The sequence below is a fragment of the Cyprinus carpio genome, chromosome B24 (genome assembly GCF_018340385.1).
Source record: "Cyprinus carpio isolate SPL01 chromosome B24, ASM1834038v1, whole genome shotgun sequence".
Lineage (NCBI taxonomy): Eukaryota > Metazoa > Chordata > Actinopteri > Cypriniformes > Cyprinidae > Cyprinus > Cyprinus carpio.
Genome location: NC_056620.1, coordinates 5,819,996 through 5,842,270, shown reverse-complemented (window position 1 = coordinate 5,842,270; position 22,275 = coordinate 5,819,996). Strand labels below are relative to the sequence as shown.

General features: G+C 38.6%; 1 protein-coding gene across 1 annotated transcript in view; it reads left to right on the top strand.

Annotated features, from left to right (window-relative positions):
* Positions 1–1,850: 1,850 nt before the first annotated feature.
* LOC109049688 (dipeptidyl aminopeptidase-like protein 6) overlaps positions 1,851–22,275 on the top strand; it is a gene marked incomplete at its 5' end in the record, with an annotated part of 189,900 nt that continues 169,475 nt past the window's right edge. The window contains 1 exon segment of the mRNA XM_042752330.1: positions 1,851–1,919. Coding sequence (XP_042608264.1) covers positions 1,851–1,919 — 69 coding nt within the window.

Below are 22,275 nucleotides of genomic sequence, written 5' to 3'. Positions count from 1 at the left end.
TGGCTAATATGGCTGGCCAGGCCAATAGGGACAAGTGAAGATCTGGACAAACCATTGAAATACTATTATCTAACTTTTGATCATAACTACTGGGGCTGTGTGATATTGACAGAAAAATGTGATATGCCCCCACTACCTTGTTAAATAATGTGATATTTAATAGTGCAATAACATATTGCTTTACAGTGTGTGAAACAATTTAAATTACAGTATATTTTAAAAATAGTTTAAGAACTAACTATTCTCTAACCAATGTATATGTTTGACATTTTTCTGGCAATCAGAACCCATTACTACAACTTCTGAATGTGACCAGTTTTAGCATTCACATAAAATAACTAAGGAAAACAAAATGTTAATAGTAATTTTGACAAAAACAACGAAAACAGAGATACAAAGTGAAAACAAACAAACAAGGCAAACAAACAAAAAAAACAACAACAGTGCTTTAAATTTGAGGCCATGCTTACAATTAGTATATAATTTACCAGTAGCATTTAAGTAAGAAACAATACAGAAACTGGAGTACTCAAAATGTAAAACCTAAAACACTTCGTCCCTTCACATAATTAATTATACAATGAATTCCATAATAAAGCTAACAAAGGGTTATTGCAGTTAAAGCACAGCGTGTCAGTGAGTGAAGCCACAGTTCCAATGATCAGTAGTAAATATCTGATACATAAGAATTGGAACTCAAATTCATGAATCAAAATTCATTATCATAAATCACACTTTTTAAAAAACTATTTTATTGAAAAAAGGAACAAAAAAAAAAAAAAAACCCCCCTTTTTTTTCCCAAACGGAAGGCTGCAGTCCTCTGGAGTCCATTGGGGGGTGCATGGCACGGTTCATAAAGAAGATCTTAATTTGAGGAATATTAACAGTTTACAAAAATTTGGCCATTATTCTTAGTTAAGTGTAAACTTTATTGCCTCGCGAATATAATGCTCAGTTTAACTGACGATAAACCAGACTTGATGACATATTGCAGCCTGCAAATGCGACACTCCGTAGGATGCCTTCTGTTTGAGAAATGGCCTCAGATGTGAGGGGCAAAGAGGAATGTTTAGGATAACAAGATTCAGCACATGCTAAAGAGAGCTGACATTGTATTTGTTTACCTCCTCTTGTGCTCGGCACTTAAGGGTAATAAAACATTTGGACATAAAAAAAAAAATCGTTGTACTATAACCGCTCTACCTAATCGTTGAAAAAAGTAGCTTGTTTAATAAAGCTACACAATTGTCATGATGAAAGCAGTTGAGGCTACTTTCAAAGTTTCTACTTGTAAGTTGTTTGAAACTGCTGTTTTGTAGGCTACTATATGTGTATTGAATGTCAAGGAACAAGTGTGAAATCCTCTCAGTTTTAATTCCCTTGGACATTTATCCTCTAAACATTGTTTACGTTTTTTTTTTTTTTTCGTTTGCTAGAGCTTCCAGCGCAGAAGGTGCAAAAAAGGCGGGCAGTCACGCGCGTGTGTGTGCGCACTTGGTGCCTGGACGGCGGGAGTGAAAAGGCGGCAAGCGCGTGAAGGGGGATGAGAGAAGCTCGCGTGCGCTGCACTCGTAGTCTACCGGTGGTCGGTTTCCAGGCTGTGATCGGTGTTCTCTTGTGTCCGTTTTTTTCTTTCCCTTCTCTCGTCCGCTCGTTTCTGTGTAATGTAGCAACAGTGAGCGACACAGTTCCTCTGAAGAACGGACTCTAGAAACTCAAATTCTCACGTCGTCACTGTGATTTTGCTGCATTTTCTAACCGTTTTCCCCCAGCATCTTTCTCTCCTCTGTGTAACCGGTCAGCAGGCTGTCTCCTCCACAAAACGGGAAGTCTCTTGTGATCTGTGGTAATTTGGTATAATGACCACAGCAAAGGAGTCAAATATATCGACCAAAGCGAAGCTCAACAGCAAGATCAGGTTACTGAATGTGAGTTTATTTATTATTATTTTATTATTTACTATTATTCTTTTTTTTATTTTTTTTTTATTTTTTACTGGAGGGAGATATAGATACTTAATTACTTAATAATTCGTTTCAAGAGGTAAAATTGCTTTTGCGGACGTGAGGTGATTTGTAAATCTGTCAGAAAAAAGTATCAGTGTCTATATGCTTGAATTGTCATAAATGTTTTATGTAAGCTCCAGCGAAATTATTGACAGAAGATTTCTCACCATATAATTCTTCAAGGAGAACGTGGCGATTACTAACTGCAGAGTTTATATAGTAGCCTATACCGGTTTAAAGTTGTTAGCTTCCAGTCAGCTGGAGGTTCATATGGGGCACACCTAAGTCTGATAAGATGTTTATTCTGTTTTCACAATACTTTAATTGGAAAGATCTTAAAGTAAATTTCATTTCCAAACATTGACCAAGATAGCTGATACACTATTAATTAAAGGACCGTTAATGATATCATATTGGTTAGAATTCTTTTAAAATTATTTTTATTTATTATTACTATTACTATGTTTTCCCCCTGTGTAACCTCACATATTGTTTGTTTCCTGTCATAAAAAAGAAAGCAGAACTCCTCATTAGTAATAAAACAAATATATACCTAATGATGATGACAGAGATACTCATATTTGCCACAATGTAGTTTTTAAAAATATAATATTTCTTCTTTCCAGCCGTGTGAACTTTTGGAATCACATTTACTTCCCTCTTTTTTTTTTTCAAAAGATTTATGCTTGACTGCCCCAACAGTGAATGTCGGGCTGATTTCAAAGAGAGAACGAGTGGAAGCAGTACAGAAAACAGCCACAGTCGCAATACTGACAGCGAACAAAGAGCAGTGCAGGTAAAAGCAGTGTGAAAGGTGGGAGCCCCACTAGGGACAGCAGAGACGCGAGGGCAGGTGAACACGGTCAGGGCAGGAAAACTTTGACCAAAGGAAAGGTAGATCTTCTGTTCTAGCACATGTTTTCCTAAAGGCAATAATCACCCAAGAGCAAAGTGAGATTTACATTAAAAAGTCATGCAAGCATGCATAAAGTTGAAAACATAACCGTAATAATGTAGGCCTGTCTTTTTAACATAGTGGCAGTTCAGTAAACAGAATGCAATAAAACAACAGCATGTAATCATGTCCCATATACCTGTAGGTAGATTATATAATAGATTTTCCCGTCATTAGAGGAGTTCAAGCTTGAAGTACAACAACCTTGTCGTGTTTTGTGTGAATCTACTGTCAGATATTCTTGTGTTCAAAAACAGCTAGCTGGATTGCAAGCTAAACTAATTTTTAGTTGACAATGTCTGTAACTCATGTCGCCTAGATGCTGATAATGATAAAACACAATATTAAACAGCCCAAAGGTGAACACGAGAGGCCATTTATCAATGGATGCCTTGCTTAAGGCACTGTTTTGACATACAGATCTGAAACATGCTGACAGAGTCATATTTATTCAAGATACAAGAAGATTCCCAGTGTCAAGTAATTTTGTCTGTCCACAGTGAATCCCAAAAAAATGTGTCACAAAACAGAGCCAATTAGGGGCATGTTACCCATACAGCAAACGTAGCCTGCTGATTAACTACTATAGTACAATGCTTCGCATTTGAGAAAAAATATGCTAGAGTCACAACTGTTTCCCTAAACCCATACGTGACTTTTTCACACATCAGTCCCATTCGAACCATGTTGGATTGAATAATGTTGAAGCTGTCATTATTAAGGATATTGCGCTTAGGTGGTGGAGAGTAATAACTTCGGCTAATTAATTGGTTTGAAAAATAAAATTATTGTCCGACTAATTGCTGTAAAATAAATACTGTTTTATGAGGGGCATAATATTTATGTTTCTCCACTGTTTTGCTTTTTTCAAATGTTGTTTAATTAAAAAGGAGGTTCCCTCTTACATGCCATACTCCGTGGAGTCCCCGGCGGGTGCTAGAGCGAGCATTCACATCTGCGCAACCCTTCAGGAAACGCTGCTTTCATTCTTTTTTACATTTTACTAGAAATTATATAATATATAATTTGTATTATTTATGCAATAAAAAGAGTAAGATTGTGCTGAAATGTACCTAAGGTTCACATCAAAAAACTATAAGCTTTTTACTCACGGGTCGAGAGCTGTGGTTCTGTCCAACACCGTTTTGCATGCATTTTGTGAAATGCTCTCTGGAACGATGGTCTTAAGAAACACAGAGTGCACTGAATGATAAAAAAATTGCAACCATAGTTTGGTTTTTTAAGGATGTATTTGGAAATGTGTTGGGTCTCTCATTAACTTAAATGCATGGCACTGCAACTGATTGACCATAAAACTAAGAAAATAAATTTTCATGATTTCATGATGCTTCATGCTAATTTTTAGTTATTTGTTCTAGGAGCCTTGTGGTCTTGATTCTTACACTCTCGCGCGCAGACAGTGCAAATTCTCATGTCCATGTTTGATGTTTCTGTAGAATGGACTACATTGGTCCAGTAAATTGGACCAGGCTGAGGCAATGCAGCAATATAGAAACCAAGATATCTGACAAAATGCCATTGTCATGTTGTGGCTTGCTGCATAGGACATAAAACGTGAACAAGACATGGAAGAGAACTTACTGTTTATCGCTTTTGTAGCAACCGCAGGAAAATGTGCACAGCTGGCCAGGCCATGTATCGGACTACACTAATATTGTTATTGTGAGGATTTAAAGAATAGTAGACAGACCCAGAGGCTATATAAGATATTTTAAAAACAACATAATCATATACACATCATATATTTTGCCCCACGATGATTGTCTGTGGCCAAAAGATGGATCCAATTATCTAGTAATGTGTTTGCAGATTACGCACTGATGTATAGGCCGAGACCGAACCTTTGAGGGTGCGGCTTCCTGGCAACTGCTTGCGGAGCAAGGCCACGGGCAGTTCAATCCTATAATCACACACACAATACCATAATACCACCCTCATGGGTGTATTTATCCAACAGCTCATACTCACACACACACAAGCAGCCCCTTACCCGCTCGAGCCTTGGTTGTGAGTGACCATTTGTTCTGTCCTTAAATTCATAAACCCGCAAAATCACCATCATTCACAAGACAAATGCCAGCTGCCAGTGGGGCGGTGGTGCAAATGGCAGGACGAAATAAGATTATAATATAGTGCGTCCCTTTGAGTTGACAGACGGATTTTCTAAATCTCAGCAAAATATCTTTATGAGGTTTTATGAGCATACAGCCAAGTGGTGCTGGTGTCCAGAGTGAGTGGTGTGTACAAACCATTTTTTTGCTATGTTTTGTGTGAAATGCGCAAATTTCTTTATAGTCTTGGATAATTTAATTTATAAGGCAAACTCGGGTCTCTCAAGAAAAACTCTAAAAGGTATGAGTTCACCCAAGAATGAAAATCGTTGTCATCATTTACTCCATCACTGATTCTGTATGACTCTCTCTTCTGTTGAACCCAGAACAAAGAAGATATTTTGAAGAAAGTGTGGGTACACCACCAAGTTGTTTGGCGTAGGGCTGCTGCGGTGAAGGAATCATTTCCCTTGGCTGTAGTAATTTTGAGTGGCTCAACAATTGCGACGTAATGGGCTGTAATATCGCTGTATATCTAGCTATCTATCTACGATATATATATTATATATATAATATGTTATATATAGATGTCGTGTCGTGTGTGTGTGTGTGTGTGGTGTGTGTGTGGTGTGTGTTGTGTGTTATAACAAGGTCATCCTTCAGAAACCACTGAAAACCGAAACCAACAGTAGCAATTGAAACCAGGAAAGTAACGTAAACAGAAAAGCAGGACAGCGAAATTAACTATCCACTTACAGAACATAACCTGACAATAAGTATCGTTTAGCTGTTGGTTAGCTCACGATATGTATAGACAAGTTTGGTGCCCTTACTGATCCTCAAATCTGACCTGGACAAGAGACTTTCTATTGATATTTGTCCACCTACGTGCGTTCTAGACGGTCCCGAGTGTCCAGTCAACTACCACGTTCAAAAAATGCTGATTCATTCAAGGAGACGCAGACGTAATGAACATGCTGTTGAATCATTTTTACCTTTGAGGGCCACGTTGAACAAGGGGTACAAAAAGGGGGGCTGTGCAATATGACCAAAAAAAAACCTATCACGGATTTTTTGGATCAATTTTGCATTTGTTTGCGATTTTATAATCACGATTGGATTATAACACACACAGACATGCTTTAAAAGTCCAATAAATGCATTCCAGTATAAAACGTACGAAACATATTTCCAAACAAAACCAAACAAAAAGCAATTAAAGCGCTTTATCAAAACAACGTTGTAACATGCCTCTACAACAGACATACAGTCAAAATATATCACTAAGTTAAAAGATGCACAACCAAAATGTCTAGACATATGGGTAAAAAAAAGATAATAAAATAAAATAAAATAAAACCACCTTACGTGTCCCCAGGGCTTTTTTTTTTTTTTTTTATGCCATGCATGTTCATTGTTCATAGAGTGAGCTACGGTTGTATCGGTGCCTCCAGGTTGCTGAAATATATTTATTGCCAAAGGTTCACCGCGTACGTCGCCGTGTCTTGCGCCAGTGCGTAGGTACAGTATATGTGTGCGAGCGGTTCAGAAGCAGCAGCGAGACCCCCCTAGCGAGTCTGATTGTAAACGCGAAAGCTCACCCCGCGATTAACCGATAATGCCTCGGGCACGCGAATCTCTCCGCTTGCACGCAATCATTTCCTTTGCTTTGTCACAAAACCAGACACCGCGTGCTCAGATACACGCTGCCTCTCGTCCGAGAGAGTACGTGCACTTAAAACATGATCTCCTCTCACTCACTCACGTCACTCAAGCATCACAACTCTCTCATCTATCCTCATGCGCTAGATATTCATTCTTTTCGCACCTTTCGATTTCCTAACCTTTTCTGTTCACATCTTTTACCGTGTGCAGTTTGAACGTTCTGATCCATTAACATGGAAAAAATACGCATCACAGACAGAGTGGTGTGAACTTGGAGTTAGGCATATGCCCAGTCCTGTTCTCGCGCTCCACTTAGGTTCGCTGCATTCTGATTGGATCAGATAGCATACTGCGGGAGGTCGGGACCGCGGAAAAATCGTGCTATAAAGCGATTTAGATTTCGCGCATGCCTCAAATCATGATTTTATTACGATTGTTCGATTAATCGCACAGCCCTAGTTAGAAGGATTAGCTGCCCAGAGGCAATGCGTTGATGCTAAGACAGAGATTTGGCTTTCCTCGGACATGACAACCTATTTTCACAAATATACATGACCGGCAAGTAATCGCACATGCTCAGTTGATCTCTCTCTCAATCGCTGTGTGTTTAGCCTTGTTAAGTGCAAATCTATAGAGCCTCTGTACAAATCAGAATGGTACACATTATGATATTTACTTACTAACTTATTTAATACTTTCAGTACACATGCACAAAGTGTTAACGAGAAGGGCATAATGAATGAAAAAAAGAAAATGCAAAAATCACGGTTACTGTGTGTTCTTGCATTCCTCTGCAGTTTGTTTTTGTCAATACTGCGGTATTGCGATCCTGGGGTTATCGAGACAGCCCTATTGTTGGTCCCTGAAGACTTCCATAGTATGAGGTAATAATCTGTGGAATTCAGTGGGGACCAGAAAGTGCTGTTTGGTTGCCCAGATTCTTAAAAATATTTTCTTTTGTGTTCAGAAGAAGAAAAGAAAAAGAAATTCATACAGGTTTGAAAGCCAACTTGAGTGTGAGTAAAATGACATAATTTTTTATTTTTGGGTTACTGTTTCCTTTAAAGCAATATTTTATACACACTGGAATATTTTTTATCTTAATTTGGATTTGATGTTTAGAATCTGATGTTATCATGTGTTTTCCATATAATTTATTTAATTATTGTGATAAATATAAATTTTTTAAAAAAGCTAAAGGTGTGGTCATATTTTACTGTTCTGCTTTTTTTCCCTCCTTTTTTTTTTGTCTACAAAATCCAGTCATTTCAACAAGAATCCCTATAATTTTGTGAATTTTGTGTGAGAGGGGAAAGATTTCCTCACACAGATTCCACAATGGATTTTGCTGCATTGTCCCAACAGAAAGCTGCTTGGTTTGAAAGTGGACTTTCATGTGAGCTATTCTTCATACATGACTACCCTGTTTATAATGAAACTTTTTTGACCAAAAACATTTTTTTTTAATGTGACCGTACCTTCAAGGCATTGTTTGGCCCAAAAATGAAAATGGCTGTCATTGTATTACTCACCCTCATGTTGTTCCAAACCCATAAGACCAGAAGGTTCATCTTCGGAACACAAATTAACGATATTTTGAATTAAATTAAAATCGCAATGTTCAAGGCCCAGCAAAGGGTAGCAAGGACATTGTTAACACTATGTGGACATCAGTGGTTCATCCTTAATTTTATGAAAACTACGAGAATACTTTTTTTGTTTGAACCACTGATGGCACATGGACTTTTTTTTTTAACTTCTGGGCCTTGGATAGTTGCGTTTGCTGTCTTAATGTATGGTCAAAAAAAGCCTGCGGATTTCATCAAAAAATATCTTAATTTGGTTCTGGAGATGAATGAATGTCTTTTCAGATTTGGTGAGTAATTAATGACAGACTTTTCTTTTTGGGTGAAACTATCCATTTAACCTAAAAGAATAGGTAGTAGGTAAATTATACGGATGTTCTTATTGATTGGGCTGTCTTGATTTGGAATTATGTACTCAGTTCTGTGGCCTAACCTTGACCAATCACATAAACCAATTACAGATACATCCATGAAGACACAAGCCTTTTTTTAAGACTTTCAATATTACGATTCACGTCATCACCAATGTGATTATTATAGCAAATGGCATTAACTCAGCAAGCTGTTCAGTTCTCACACATGCCTCTCCCACACAGAGAGTGTTTCTAATCATTGAAACAACACATAAAAAAAAAGAGGAACTAAATGAAAAAGGCCGGGGTGTATTTTGTTAATAAGCCATAATTGCATATACAAGTTTTACTGTATAATAAACAAATAATGAAACTATATATAGTATGATCAATAATAATAATAATAAAATCTGACCAATTAAAAAAAAATCGACATTTATTTACACCTACTGTAGTATTATTAATATAATATCACTTTGACATTAACCTCTGGTATGTTTGTTTTCCTCATTGTCCTGAAGCACATATGGTATGATTTTTTTCTTCTTTTTTTAATAAGATTATTTTATTTTGTTATTGGTCTTTTTATTTAGCTCATTATGATTATCATGTAACCAGCCTAAAGTAGTTTTTATCAAACAAAACAGAGGGACAGCCTTCGTATTAGCAGTTAACAGTTGACCATAAGCGGAGAGCTTAAATATAAGTTGATAGCGGGTAATCGCAAGCAAGCAAACAAACAAACAATAAATTAATAAATAAAATGATCTGTATTAGCTGTTAAAGGGTAATGAAACCCCCTGTTTTAGCACTGGTTAGTTCTCACCACAGTTTAAAAAAATTCTAAAAAGGTGGTGTGCTGAGTAACTGGGTTGACTGGGGGATGGGGTGGGGGTGGGGAGGAAACATAATAGACAAACTTCGGGTTCAGACAGTTTCATTTCGCTCCATTCGAGTTAAAACTAAATATTAAAATTTGCACAGCCCATTTGAACTGGTGCATCGTGGAAAACATATATATGAATGTGCTGTTGGCACCTCATGTGATAACTTTTGTTTTAAGGCTTATTCGTCCGTTTCTATGATGTGCAACACAAACAATTCTGATAAAATGTCCGAAAAAGTAGTCGCACTTGGGGTTTCACGACCCTTTAAAATCCTGATTGGTGCCTCCCTAGCAATTATGGTAGCACGTCCGTCTCAATTGTACTGCTGCAAAAATGTCACCAGAATGTTTTGAATGCGTGTTTAACCTAATGACACATCAATCAGGCTGTTTAGTTATCCAGGAGCTGTGGATTCATTTAGATGGCATTTATTGACGAAATGCCAGTTTCCCTTCAACAGGGCGTATAATGGATAATTGGATTTCATAAAATCAAGAGAGCTGCAAATTTTGCATGACAGACCTCTGTTTTTGTTTTTTGTTTGCAGATATTTTCCAGTTCTTATATTTTTAATAAGGTCTTTTTGGGATGTGGGATGTCGAGGCCACAATAGCTTCATCACTGGTTTTGTTGTACTACTTTTTGCTTTGTCAGTGTAAACTGGGGTTGATGTGTATAGAAGATTGCATGCATTACTCAGGGTTTTCTTGCAAGCTCCTGTTTACTGTCTGGCTGTTTCTGTAATTGAACAGAAGGAGCAGACAGTGGGACGTGGTGTGTTTTGGCGGGGTGCGTGTGCCCTCTCTCCTGGGGCAGCTCCTACCCTTCAGAGCGAGGCTTGGGATTAGAGCCCATATGTTGACTCAAGACTGATACCACTATCTTCAGAGAGGCCTAGCCTGATTTTATTTACACAAACCCTCTGTATCTGTCCACTTGTAGAGTGTGTTTAGGCTTGTTGTATAGAAAATTATCTCATATGTGTTTTCATGTGTTTAGTTCAAGCTCAGCTCTGTTGAAACTGTGATTATGTATCTATTTTTAATTTAATGTTTGTTTGTTTTCAGTAATTTTAGTATTACAGCTTTTTTTTTAGTTTAGCATTTCCAAGGAAACATGTTCTATTTTTTAAGTTTTTTAAGGTCTAAGCTTCTCATCAAATATTTTTTCAGCTTTATTGCAATTAATAATAAAAATATTATACAATTTTTGTATTGAGTTAACAATAACAACACTGGACATTTGGGGCAAGACAATGAAACTGGAATAGACTTTTACAATTACACACTATTTTGAGAGTACTACAAGTCCTAAACAATATACCTGTTTAACAACTGTGATGAAATAAAATGGGTTTATTGATATTGATGTTATTAAGTATAGTACTTATATTGAGCAAATTTATGTACTCAGTTTAAATATTTGCATGCAAAGATAGTTGACACGTTTACTGTGAATTTTTTCAACATTAAGGGCCAGATTTATATTAGCTTTAGAGCACAATTCTATAAAAGCGCCATTGGGAGGGAAAAAAATGTGCATGGAAAATGTGTTGCGCAAAAGAAAAAGAACCGCCAGATCATTTTCATAATGACCAGTGCAATCTACCAAGAAGCAGGGGGCAAATTACGCCTGGACTTTAAAGACACTACTTTTTTGGGCATTAAATAATGGTGTTAATATACTACCAGTAATTTGACAAACCAAATGTCAAGTAAAATCGTGTTGCGCGATTTATTTTAATACTTCTCCTCCCATAAATTTTAGCGTCTGTAACGGGAAACTCCTACAAATGCCTATTTCAATAGGTCAGATGCAAAAATAACGTGGTCCATAGCCCTTTTCAAGTTGCTATTTTAATGCCAAAAGATGATTTGCTCTGGCACAAATCGGCCCTATTTATTTATTTTTTTTCAAAATTTTTGGCAGTCTCCCTGCAGCCCTGTGATTCTAACAAATGGATCTTGTTACAAAGTAACACATACTATTTGAATCTCAGTTAATATGAAGTTCACTGCACATAAAATAATTTACACAAAAATTTGCCGGTTATAAAGGTTGTTGAATATAGTTTTTGATGAAGTTCGGGGGGCTTTTTCACAGTGCAGGTCCACTGCAACACAACCCAACAAGTGGGGGGCTTTAGCAAATATACTACCTGCACATTCCTGTGTAATACCCTCATGAACTCCTTCTTTGTGGATAATCAGCAGAATGCGCACAGAAGGTGTTTATTGATTATTAACCTGGGACTTTTACTTTTAGATGACTGGATTTAATAATTCAATTGTGCATGCAATTGTGGCATAACCAAAAGCTTCTTCAGATTCATTTTCCTGTATGTTTCTGGCCTCAATTTGAAAAACAGCTTCTGAAATGGTTACAGTATGGAGATAATTACAGCAATTTCGAGGGACAGTTGTTGTGAAAATTATCAGGGGATTTTTTTTTTTTTTTTTTTAGCTCTGCAGTGTCCCACGGATCAAGGATAAGAGGAGGGATTGTTAAAGCTTCTTTAGCACACTCGGTTTTTGAGGGAAATGCTGCAGTTATGATCCCAAAGAGCCGCTTTGGGTTCTAACACCTTGATGTAGACAATAGAGTGGAATCTGGCCATCAGTGCAATGCATCATGGGGCATTGCCTCTGCCCAAACAACAAGCTACTTTTTTACCAGACAGGCAGAGATTCTGGTAAAAGCTTAGATTGGATAAAACAAAAACAAACAAAACAACCAAAAAAACCACACACAACAAAAAAATTGTCTTTGCTGGCTGCCAACTCAAAATGGCTTTAGTTGTTATTACATTGCTAATAGCAGCATGTGTTGAGTCGTAGTCGTCAGATTGTGGGCGAAGAAGAAGAGAGTGTGTTATTGGAAGGGTAAGAGTATTTGATCACACTCATCACAGTAATAATTTTTGAAGAATAGCTTAAAAGAACTTCTTTTCTTTTTCTTTTTTTTTGAGGGGGTGGGGTTATGATGGTTTTATTATAGCATTATACATGATGTAGTGGCTTAAACATTTATTAGTATTGATGTTTTAATTGATTGTTGAGGTTTGACAGAACTTGGCTTATTTCTTTTCAATGATCTCCTAGTAGTCATACAACAAAAATATGAAAGTTTTGTGCAAATGGATCATAATGATGGGCCGTGCCCTGGAATTTTTGTTTTTTTTTGAGGTGTTGGTTTGCAAAATTGTAACCATAAACATGCCACCTCTTTGATTGAATTGATTGAATGAATCTATGCATGCCAATACAAAAGTTTTGTATCTCACACACTTCACTCAACAATAACACAAAATGTAAATAGTCCTTAATTTGCTATTCGCCTTGTCCTCCCTGACACCTCTTGTCCCTTGGTCGTGGCATGGTCCCGGTGCCCAGAAATGGCAGGTTTAAATTCCACTGGATGGGTCGAGTGTATTGGTGCCATGACCCCGTGACTGTAAAAAGGCCAGCTTGTAAGAAAAAAAAAAAAAACTGTTCAGGGTAAACCTCACTCCCCTGGATCTCAAAGAGGACGAACTAGTGACTGACGCTAGAGGCTGCAGTCCTTTAGTGGTCCTTGTTTGTGTAGTGTGCTGCCTCCCATGATGAAAACCGCTTAATCGAGTCCCAGTCCGAGCAGGTCGGGTAGAGGGGTTACACTAGCACCCCCTAAAAACCAGGCCTGGAAAATTGGTGTTCAATTACATGCCCACTGTACCACACTTGAGTAGGCTACTCAATAGCTTTTTTCAAATTTTTACCACACCCGGCCACTGCCGATAGTGGTTGAAGTAGTCGCTACTCAACTAGTTATGCAAACTATTTAATACTCATGAATATTTACTAATTGAATGAAAACTGATTCATATTTTAATTAGGGCTGGTTAGACTCTTGCAATGTCTTAGGGGAACTCTGTGAAGGAGTTTTGACATAGTAAAAGACGTAACTGATTTGAGGAGGTGCTACGTTCTTATTCCTATCTGAATGCATTATTAAATTAGCCAGAATATTTTAAAAAGAGGAGCAATCAAGAGCAGAGGATATAAGAGGGTTTCGTAATCCTTGTTTTCTTGTCCAGTTGTTGCAGTGTGCCTGGCAGAGTGTTGCTTTTTAAAGATAGTGTGCATGTTAAGTGATATAGCTACTGTCTATGAATGGAACTTTATGCACTAAATAGTAGAATAACTCACTCAACCTCTACAAACTCTAGAAACAACTTTTTCCCCACATTTTCATATTTTTTTAATGTACGTGGATTGATAATCTGTTAATAATGACCATTTTGTTCATAATTTGTGTTTGAAAAGTGCAAACAAATGGTAATTAATGGCCAAATAATGATATTATTCTGCTTTTCTTAGAGTTACATGAGCCGCATTTGTAAAGTTTCAGATCAAGCAGGCAAACTAGTGACCACTGTTGATGTGATCATTATTTAACAGTATTTGTCTGAAAGGTTTGAGACAATTTTCTGAATATACAGAAGCTTTAAAAAGATATGATGGTCCCTTAGGTATTTTTCACTCTTTGAAAATTATTATAGAAAAAGTGTTATTTTTTTCTGTAAATAAATGCGGGCCATCAATCAAGAGCGTGCTGGAGGGATGTGTTCAACAGGTCTGTCTATTCATTTATGTAATTGCCAATCCATTACACAAAGATAGATGAATTGGTAGAAAAGAGAAAATGTGTTATTAAATGTGGACCTTTGGGGACAGAATTAACTGGTGGGAGGAGAGCAGTGAAAACCTCTTATGCATGTTCTGCCCCTTATGAAATCTGTTTGCTACACACATGCCTCTTTGATTACGTTTGTGTCTGTGGATATCAATCATCGCGGGTATGGAGCTCAAAGAAACTGTGAATATTAATACACGCTAGAAATTGATTAGGTTGGGGCTGAGGGTGTGCTAAGGGTTTGAACATGGATTATCCTACCGAATTTTACACCTTGAACTATCCGTTTAATAGGGATGTAATGATTTGCTCAAGTCACGATTTTATTTGATTCACAATTTTGATTTCACGATTCGATTCAATTCATGTTTTTTTTTTTTTTTTTTGTACAAATGAGATTTAAGTACGCAATTATAAATTAAATGTTCCTTTTATTATTGACTTGGACAAAATGCTGCTTTCTGTGTCAAATTGAAATTGAAACAAATTTTAAACAAAATTGAAGCACTTGCATATTATTGCTCTTTTGTTGGTTTTGATTGACTTCGTTGTCTCTTTGTAAGTTGCTTTGGAACAAAGGTGTACTACAATAACACAATTCAAATATAATGTGAATGTAAATAACAACAACAACTCAATTTAAATCTTAAAAAAAAAGGCCCAACTAAAATAAATAAGTTAACACAAATAATTAGAATCCTTCATCTAAACAAAAATCAGGCTTTGTCATTTAAATAGTCAGGCAATCACTTGCATTTTTTCATTATCCAAAAAGATGCTGCATACATGCAACATGAGCAGTTTTTAATATAAAAGATGTATAATTGAACTTTGAAGCAAAAAAAACAGAATGATTTGACTTCAGTTTGTGAAAACTTACATAAAAAAATATCCTGCATGAAACAGAAACAGCAGACGGAGCTGAAAAGACGCATATTACTTCTTCCGAGGTGCATTAAAGCGTTTCCTTGGTTCCGCTGTAAACAAAGCAGGTGCTGCTGCTTAGAACTTTAATAGGATCATACAGCAGCAAGATGAAAAAAAAAAAAAAAAAAAAAAAAAACATCTAAACTTTTCTAAAGACAGATGTTCCTCGACATAACATTCATATAAACCTCCTACCCATAATTGAAAGTTTTTTAACGGCGCGCAGTTAATCATTACATCCCTACCATTAATATATTCACTCTGCAGTGGATCAATATAATGTACAACTGGAATACAAATTGGGATCCAGTCTTTAAAATGTAGTGATGTTGAGCTTTGGAAAGCCTGTTAAAACGATTATCAACCTATATATAAAACAGAGCAATTTTACGGTAAATATTTTTCCAGCAGACTAGAAGGAAATTAGCAAATATTGATATGAATGTTCATCTATAATGGGGAAATTAGTAGCAATCCCACAAACTTTTGGCCCGAATAAGTGTGTTCCTATAGATTTTTTCTAAGAGTGGTTGTTTGTAGCAGATTTCAGATACAGGATAAAAGGACAGCTTGTCTCTTGGGGCTGTGTTTAAAGAGTCATGCCGTGCTAGTGCTTTGTGTTTTGAAACAGCATGAGGGTCCGATGATCATCCACATCCTTTCACGCAGTATGACCTGCACGCCAATTTCAATCGCAGAATATGTCCTATCTTTTTAGTCCTATCTCATAGTGGGGCATCAGCTGTAAACTGGATTATGGGTCGACTAACATTTATGGTCACTGCAGTTTTCATTCAACATATGTGTTTGTACTGATTTGCAACAGGATACCAAATTAAAGCAGGATAAAACAGTGGGTAATTGTTAAAATAGTGTAGAAATAATCTTTAGATTTTTAAGTTGTGTTAAGTGTTTAAAACCCCTATTAGACCCTATCAGGGTCAATATATAAATAATATATCGTTACAAAGGATAACTGTACTGTACTGTAAGAGTTTGATCCTCTTTCAGTCATTTCAGTTCAGTTTCAGAAATTCAGTAACCAAGTGTTTAGACCCAGGGGCGGTTCCTCAATAGGCAGCCGCAGGCACCTCTTGCCGTGAGAGAAAAGGTTTGGCCCGCGCTAATTTCAAATAATGGGGCATGAAAATTCAATGCAGCATCAGAAAGGGAGATTAAAGGGTTAGAAAATTCATGTCAGTAATTAGCATCCTCATGTCGTTCCAAACCGTAAGGGACCTTCGTTAATCTTCGGAACGCAAATTAGATATTTTTGATGCATTCTGAAGCTCTCTGACCTCCCTAGGACACGATCAACGGTCCAGAAAGTAGCAAGGAGATCGGTAAAACAATCCATGTGACATCAGGGGTTCAACCTAAATTATGAAGCTACGGAGAATACTTTTGTGCGCAAAAGAAGAAAAAAAAAAACGACTTTATTCAACAATTGTCTCAGCCCTGTCACATAGCGCCATTTTGGAGAGGATGTCACATGTATGTTAGAGATCTCCTTGCTGCGTTTCTGAACAGTGACGTGGTAGTCCCTTGCTGTATTGGGAGGGTCAGAGAGCTGTCAGATTCCATAAAAAAGCACACTTAATTGTGTTGCAAAGATGAATAGAGGTCTTCCGGGTTTCATAGAAGACATGAGGGTGAGTAATTAATGACGAATTTTATTTTGGTGAACTAATCCTTTAACTATCTTGTCTACACCGCGCGACGCAGCATGGCGCCGATGGTGTGCAACAAAAATACAATAGGATGCCATTATCATAAAGGTGATGCTGTCTACAATGGATACGTCGGGCTCGGGCAACTCTCTAAAAATCCCCGACAGCCAAACTGCTGACTCGTTTCTATTACTTCTGACACAAGTTCAAATGATTTGCACTGCTTTGTTCATGTCCCGTGTAGTACGACTGTGGTTGTGCAGCAAAAAAAACAGGCAAGTGTAAGAAAGAAAGTGGCACGGAAAATATAGCTTCAAATGTGAATGGAACTGGACAGTTTTGATTGTGAGTGAGTGACTGATCCCATCTTTGTATGGAATACACGTGTTGGTTCGCCAGTGGTTCACGGTTTCAATGTACAAGTTTGCTTAATTATTTTCAAGATCTGGGGTTAAAATATCTATGGTTGCTTCACTATGGCTATAATGAGCATGCAAAATAATATTCAAAACTCACATTAGATATTTTTAACATTGAATAAAGCACATTCTCATTACCTGAGATTATCACTGTCATGTGTTCCTGCCAACGCCATGCAGAAAAAAAAAAAAAAAAAAATTCTGAAATAGAATCTGTGTCACTTATTGTCACCTGTCGCTGTTGTGGGTGGTTAGGACAAAAAACAGTAAAAGATTATTTTTTTATTACATGCGTTTGCATCTGGTTGGGCACATGGTGTTACGGTTTTTTCCCCCCAAAAAATCTATGTATAAAACTATTAATGCTGACAATGACGAAATCAATATACGAATCTGCCATTAGGAAAAGAGAGAAGAGATCAGTCTGGAGATTGAGCAGGCACAGTGATTTGACAGGTGCTTTTAAAGGGGTCAGCTGATGCCGATTTCAAAATTTACTTTCGCTTTGGAGGTTAAAGCTTAGGTGGAATAAAGAAGATCTGTAAAGTTGCAAAAGACTAAAGTCTCAAATCAAAGAGATATTCTTTATAACAGTTGATACTTGTCCACTAACCCATCCAAACCCCCCCCCCCCCCCAAACAGTGCGTTCTAACACGCCCCACATATAATGTAAGTCAGTATGTGGGAAGATTTGCATAAGGCCGACTAGATGTCCACGCAAAGAAGAAGAAGTGTTACCATTATTCACATTGGTTGTATTGTTGTTGCTGCCGCCCCATTTCGTGTAGACGCTGTGTGTTTATTTGAAAGCGAAACACTTTGTTGGCTCCAAAAGAGACGCTATCCGCTTCATCATGCATGGAGCTGATCCTGCTGTCGTGAGGAATACATAAAACTTGCACTGGGATCACCGACCGGCTTCAACAGGATGACGCGGGTGTCTAGCAACGGGGTATCACATGTGGGTTGCTGCAAGACCAAGGTACGCTCTTCATGATCCGTCCTGCCACACTGTTCTCAAGCGCCCGACTCTGCTCATTTCAAAGCCGGCCATGGCTCACCCAGAAAAGGCGCCCCACTCCAGGCCTCCGGTCCTGCTCACATAAGGAATCAGTGTTGATGCGTTTAATTGAGAAGCAAAACTACTTGGTGTTTGCCTCCACAATCAATGTTTATTTATGTTTATCATGGGTTTTATGTTTATGTCTCATCGCTCCGTGGACAAGGCATCACAATATGTAAGAGGCGGTAACCATTTCCATCCACTCTTGAGGCATTCGGCCAATCACAACAATGCTGGATAGCGGCCAACACAGCACACCTCGCTTTTCAGAGAGTGAGCCTTGGAAAATTGACGGTTCGAGGCGGGTGTAGAGGAGAAAACAATAATGTACAGGATGTGGAAATAATGTGGTTTTTACATTAACGCATAAACACATTACATAAAATACACAAAATAAGGTTCTTTTTAGCAGAATCATATGACACTTTAATATTCAACAGGCAAATTCCCCTGTATCTAATGCAAAAAATTTTCAGAATGGTTGAATAAAACAGACTACTGTGGGAAAAAAGTCTGAAATATTTATTTGTGGACCATTTGTGATTATTTTAACTATTAAGCAACAATAATATAATTAGTATAATACTATAATAATAATAATAGATATATATATTATATATATATATATATATAATAACTATAATATATATATATCTAATATTATATAATTATATTATTATTATTATTATTATTAGTCTTATTAATGTAATGTAGTGGCCTGGCTTGGAATGAAGTGAAAGTCCTGACATTTAGCCAAGATGGTCACCCATAACGGAATTGGTGCTCTGCATCTTAAACCATATAAGGCACACACACAGCCAATATTGTTGGCAGAAATTCAGCCCTTGGTGAAAATAATGAGGTAAACCTGGTTCAGACTCTTTTTTAACCGGTTAAGCTGGCATACCAAAGTCATGAAACCATTTGGGATGTCAGGCATAATAATGGTCTGGCTAACAAAGGCCATTAGGTTTTTGGTGTTAACTGAGAATTTGTCAAATAAAATAGTGAAATGAGTGCATAAAAATGATTAGAAATGGACAAGTTATGAAAAGACGGTACATGTAGATGTAAAAGGGTTGACAGCCTTTAATCTCATTGATTCTTGCTCCACTTAATTTTATATTAAAATCAAAATGGAATGCATTTATTTACTTACAGGCCCTTTGTCCTATTTGGCCAGAATCATGTGCACATACAAAAGAATGGTTTCATAACCTTTCATCAAAATGGTAAATATCTGGTCTGCCTTCTAAATCTGTTGGTGCAGTGCGACTTGTGTGGCGGAGGGAGATTCGTGCAGGAGGGAAAGTTTGTACGTTGTTTGTCCGTGTTATGTCTACGTGGGTGCGATTATGAAACATTCCCTACTCCAGAGTGAAATATTTTCTAAACATCAGTGCCGGAACATCATCCCTTAGTCCGCCCTAACATTGCTGGTTATTTATGCGGATATCCATCAGGAATCTCAACAACGGATTGTAGCCCATAGAAAAACTCGAGAAGCTCGTCCAATGGAGGCACTCCCCCGCAGCAGAGCGAGGGGGAACAATCGAGCGGCTGCGTCGGACGTTTTGGGGAAGAAAGAAAGAAAGGGTTTCCGTGCCACTTTACTGGGCTAGCACTGGCCCTAAGTGAAGATCACTCAGCAACAAGCTGGATGAGCTCCAACTTCGGTTGGAGACGGACAAGGATTTATTCGATATTGCTGCGTTCTGCTATGACGGAAAAACCTGGCTTCACTCCAACTATTCCTGATTCGGCGGTTGAAACCTACCCGGTTATCGGCTCTTTAGAGCGGACCGCGAAGCGCAACAGCCACCGGGAAACACCAAAAGGCGGAGTGTGTCTGCTTTTATGTTGTGTAGCGATGGTGTAGCGATTTAACAGTCATTGCTGAATTATGTTCCCCTGATCGGAATTGCTGGCCATACACTGCAACCTTTTACTCACCTAGGGAAAATATCATCCATTATTCTTGCATGTGTTACGTTCAGCCACAGGCTCATGCCGAAACAGCGCAGCCAGCAGCGTGTAGCTGATCATATTACAGAAGTGGGAGAATAAGTTCCCCAACTCCACTGTAATGGTCAGGGGTGATTTTCAACCACACTGATCTGAGTCGAACTTCCCAAATCCCTCAGGTAGGGCGCTGTGCCACCAGGGGGGAAGAACGGACTCTTGCTCATCTATTCTTCCATCAAAGAGGCATATGTGCTTGGGACGCGTGCGCCTCTAGGCAATGGGGGATCATGCTGTGATTAAAATCATAACCACATACCGGTCTCTACTCAAAAGACAAAAAACCGATTAAGAGGGTTGACGGAAATGGACACCCGCTGAATTGAAAAACAATGCAAGCCTGTTTTGACAATACAGGATGGGGAAACTATTAAATTGGCATGCAATAACTTTGATGAGTATGTAGAACCATGCTCGGCTACATCTACTTTCTGTGAGGAACTATGCATTCCCAGGACATCTATTTTCATTTATTGGGAATAGTAAGACAGGGTTCAATAAGGAAGTAAGGGCTACGGAGGAGAGAGAAGGAGGCGGCCCACAGGAGCAGAGACAAGGTGCCTACACCAAGGCCAAATTACACACTCAGAAACGCCATCAGCACGGCTAAGCGCTGTTAATAAGGCCAGGATTACAAAAACAGGTCGGAGATAAGAACATCAGAGCTGTCTGGAAGGGCCTACAATCGCCACGCGGCTACCAAACGCCCCCCCCACCAGCCTCCACGACCCCAATCTACCAGATAAGTTCAATGTGTTTGCACTAGGTTGAAGTCCGCTGGGGTTCCCCCCACTCGACTCCCCCTGCCCCCCTCTACACTGCCCACCACCGCCACCCCAACCCATTGCACCATTCGCATCACGGCATGAGGTTCGGAGGCTTTTTTTAAAGGTCAGAACATCAGCGAAAGCGTGTGGCCAGAACATGGTGGTCACTGCTTACCTTAGGCACTGTGCAGTGAGCTGGACCACAGTATTTACGGCATTTTTAATCAGTCATTAGAGACTATGGATACACTGCTGATTAAAATCTGCTGGTCATCATCCGGTGCCGGAAAAAGCCCAGTCACCTGCTTTAAAATGACTACAGACCGGTTTGCTCCACCTCTGTAGTCATGAGTATTTGAAATCGCTTTGTTCTCTCTTATCCTCAAAGCATCCACTTTGAAACCTCATGGACCCTCTTCCAATTTGGCAATAGATCAACCGACTCAGTGATGATGCAATCAACCATTGCACTTCATTCATTCAAACACCTGGACAATCGGAACAATAACGAAAGACTCCGTTTGTGGATTAAAGCTCTGCCTTTATACCATCATCCCGGGACCTACTCCACAGCAAACTGAACCATATGAATATTCACCCCCTCTACTTGATCATGGATACAGACTTTCTCACCAACAGGATCAGTAGTAGGTGGGCCCACAATCTCTCACAGCCCGCACAGCAAACACTGGTGCTCCCCAAGGTTGTGGCTGTCCCCTTGATTCCACTGCTATACACCAACGAACTGCACCTTGGAGGCCCTTCGGTCAAACCATAATATGCGGAGACACCACCAATAGGCCTCATCTCCCACACACGAGTCAGCTTACCGGCAAAGAGGTCAGTCTCCTGTTGGCCTGGTGTGCAGTCAGTAATGGAGCTAAATCAAAAAAAACAGTGAGATGATAGTGGATTTTCCGCAAAAAAGCCCCGGATACTTCTCTCTGGTCATCAAGAATGCATCTGGTCTGTGGTAGACGCATTCAAGTTCCTGGAACAACCATCACTAACACACTCAAAAGGACACTAACATCCTCCCAACTAGTTGAGAGAAAGGCCAGCAGCGACTGTTCTTCCTTCGCAGCCTGAAAGGAGTAAGTACTCAGTCCCTCATTCATGGTACAATTTTCTACAGAGCGGTCATTGAGAGTGTGCTAAACATCCCTCCCTCACGGTTGGTTTGAATTCTGCGTCCATCCCACGCGCA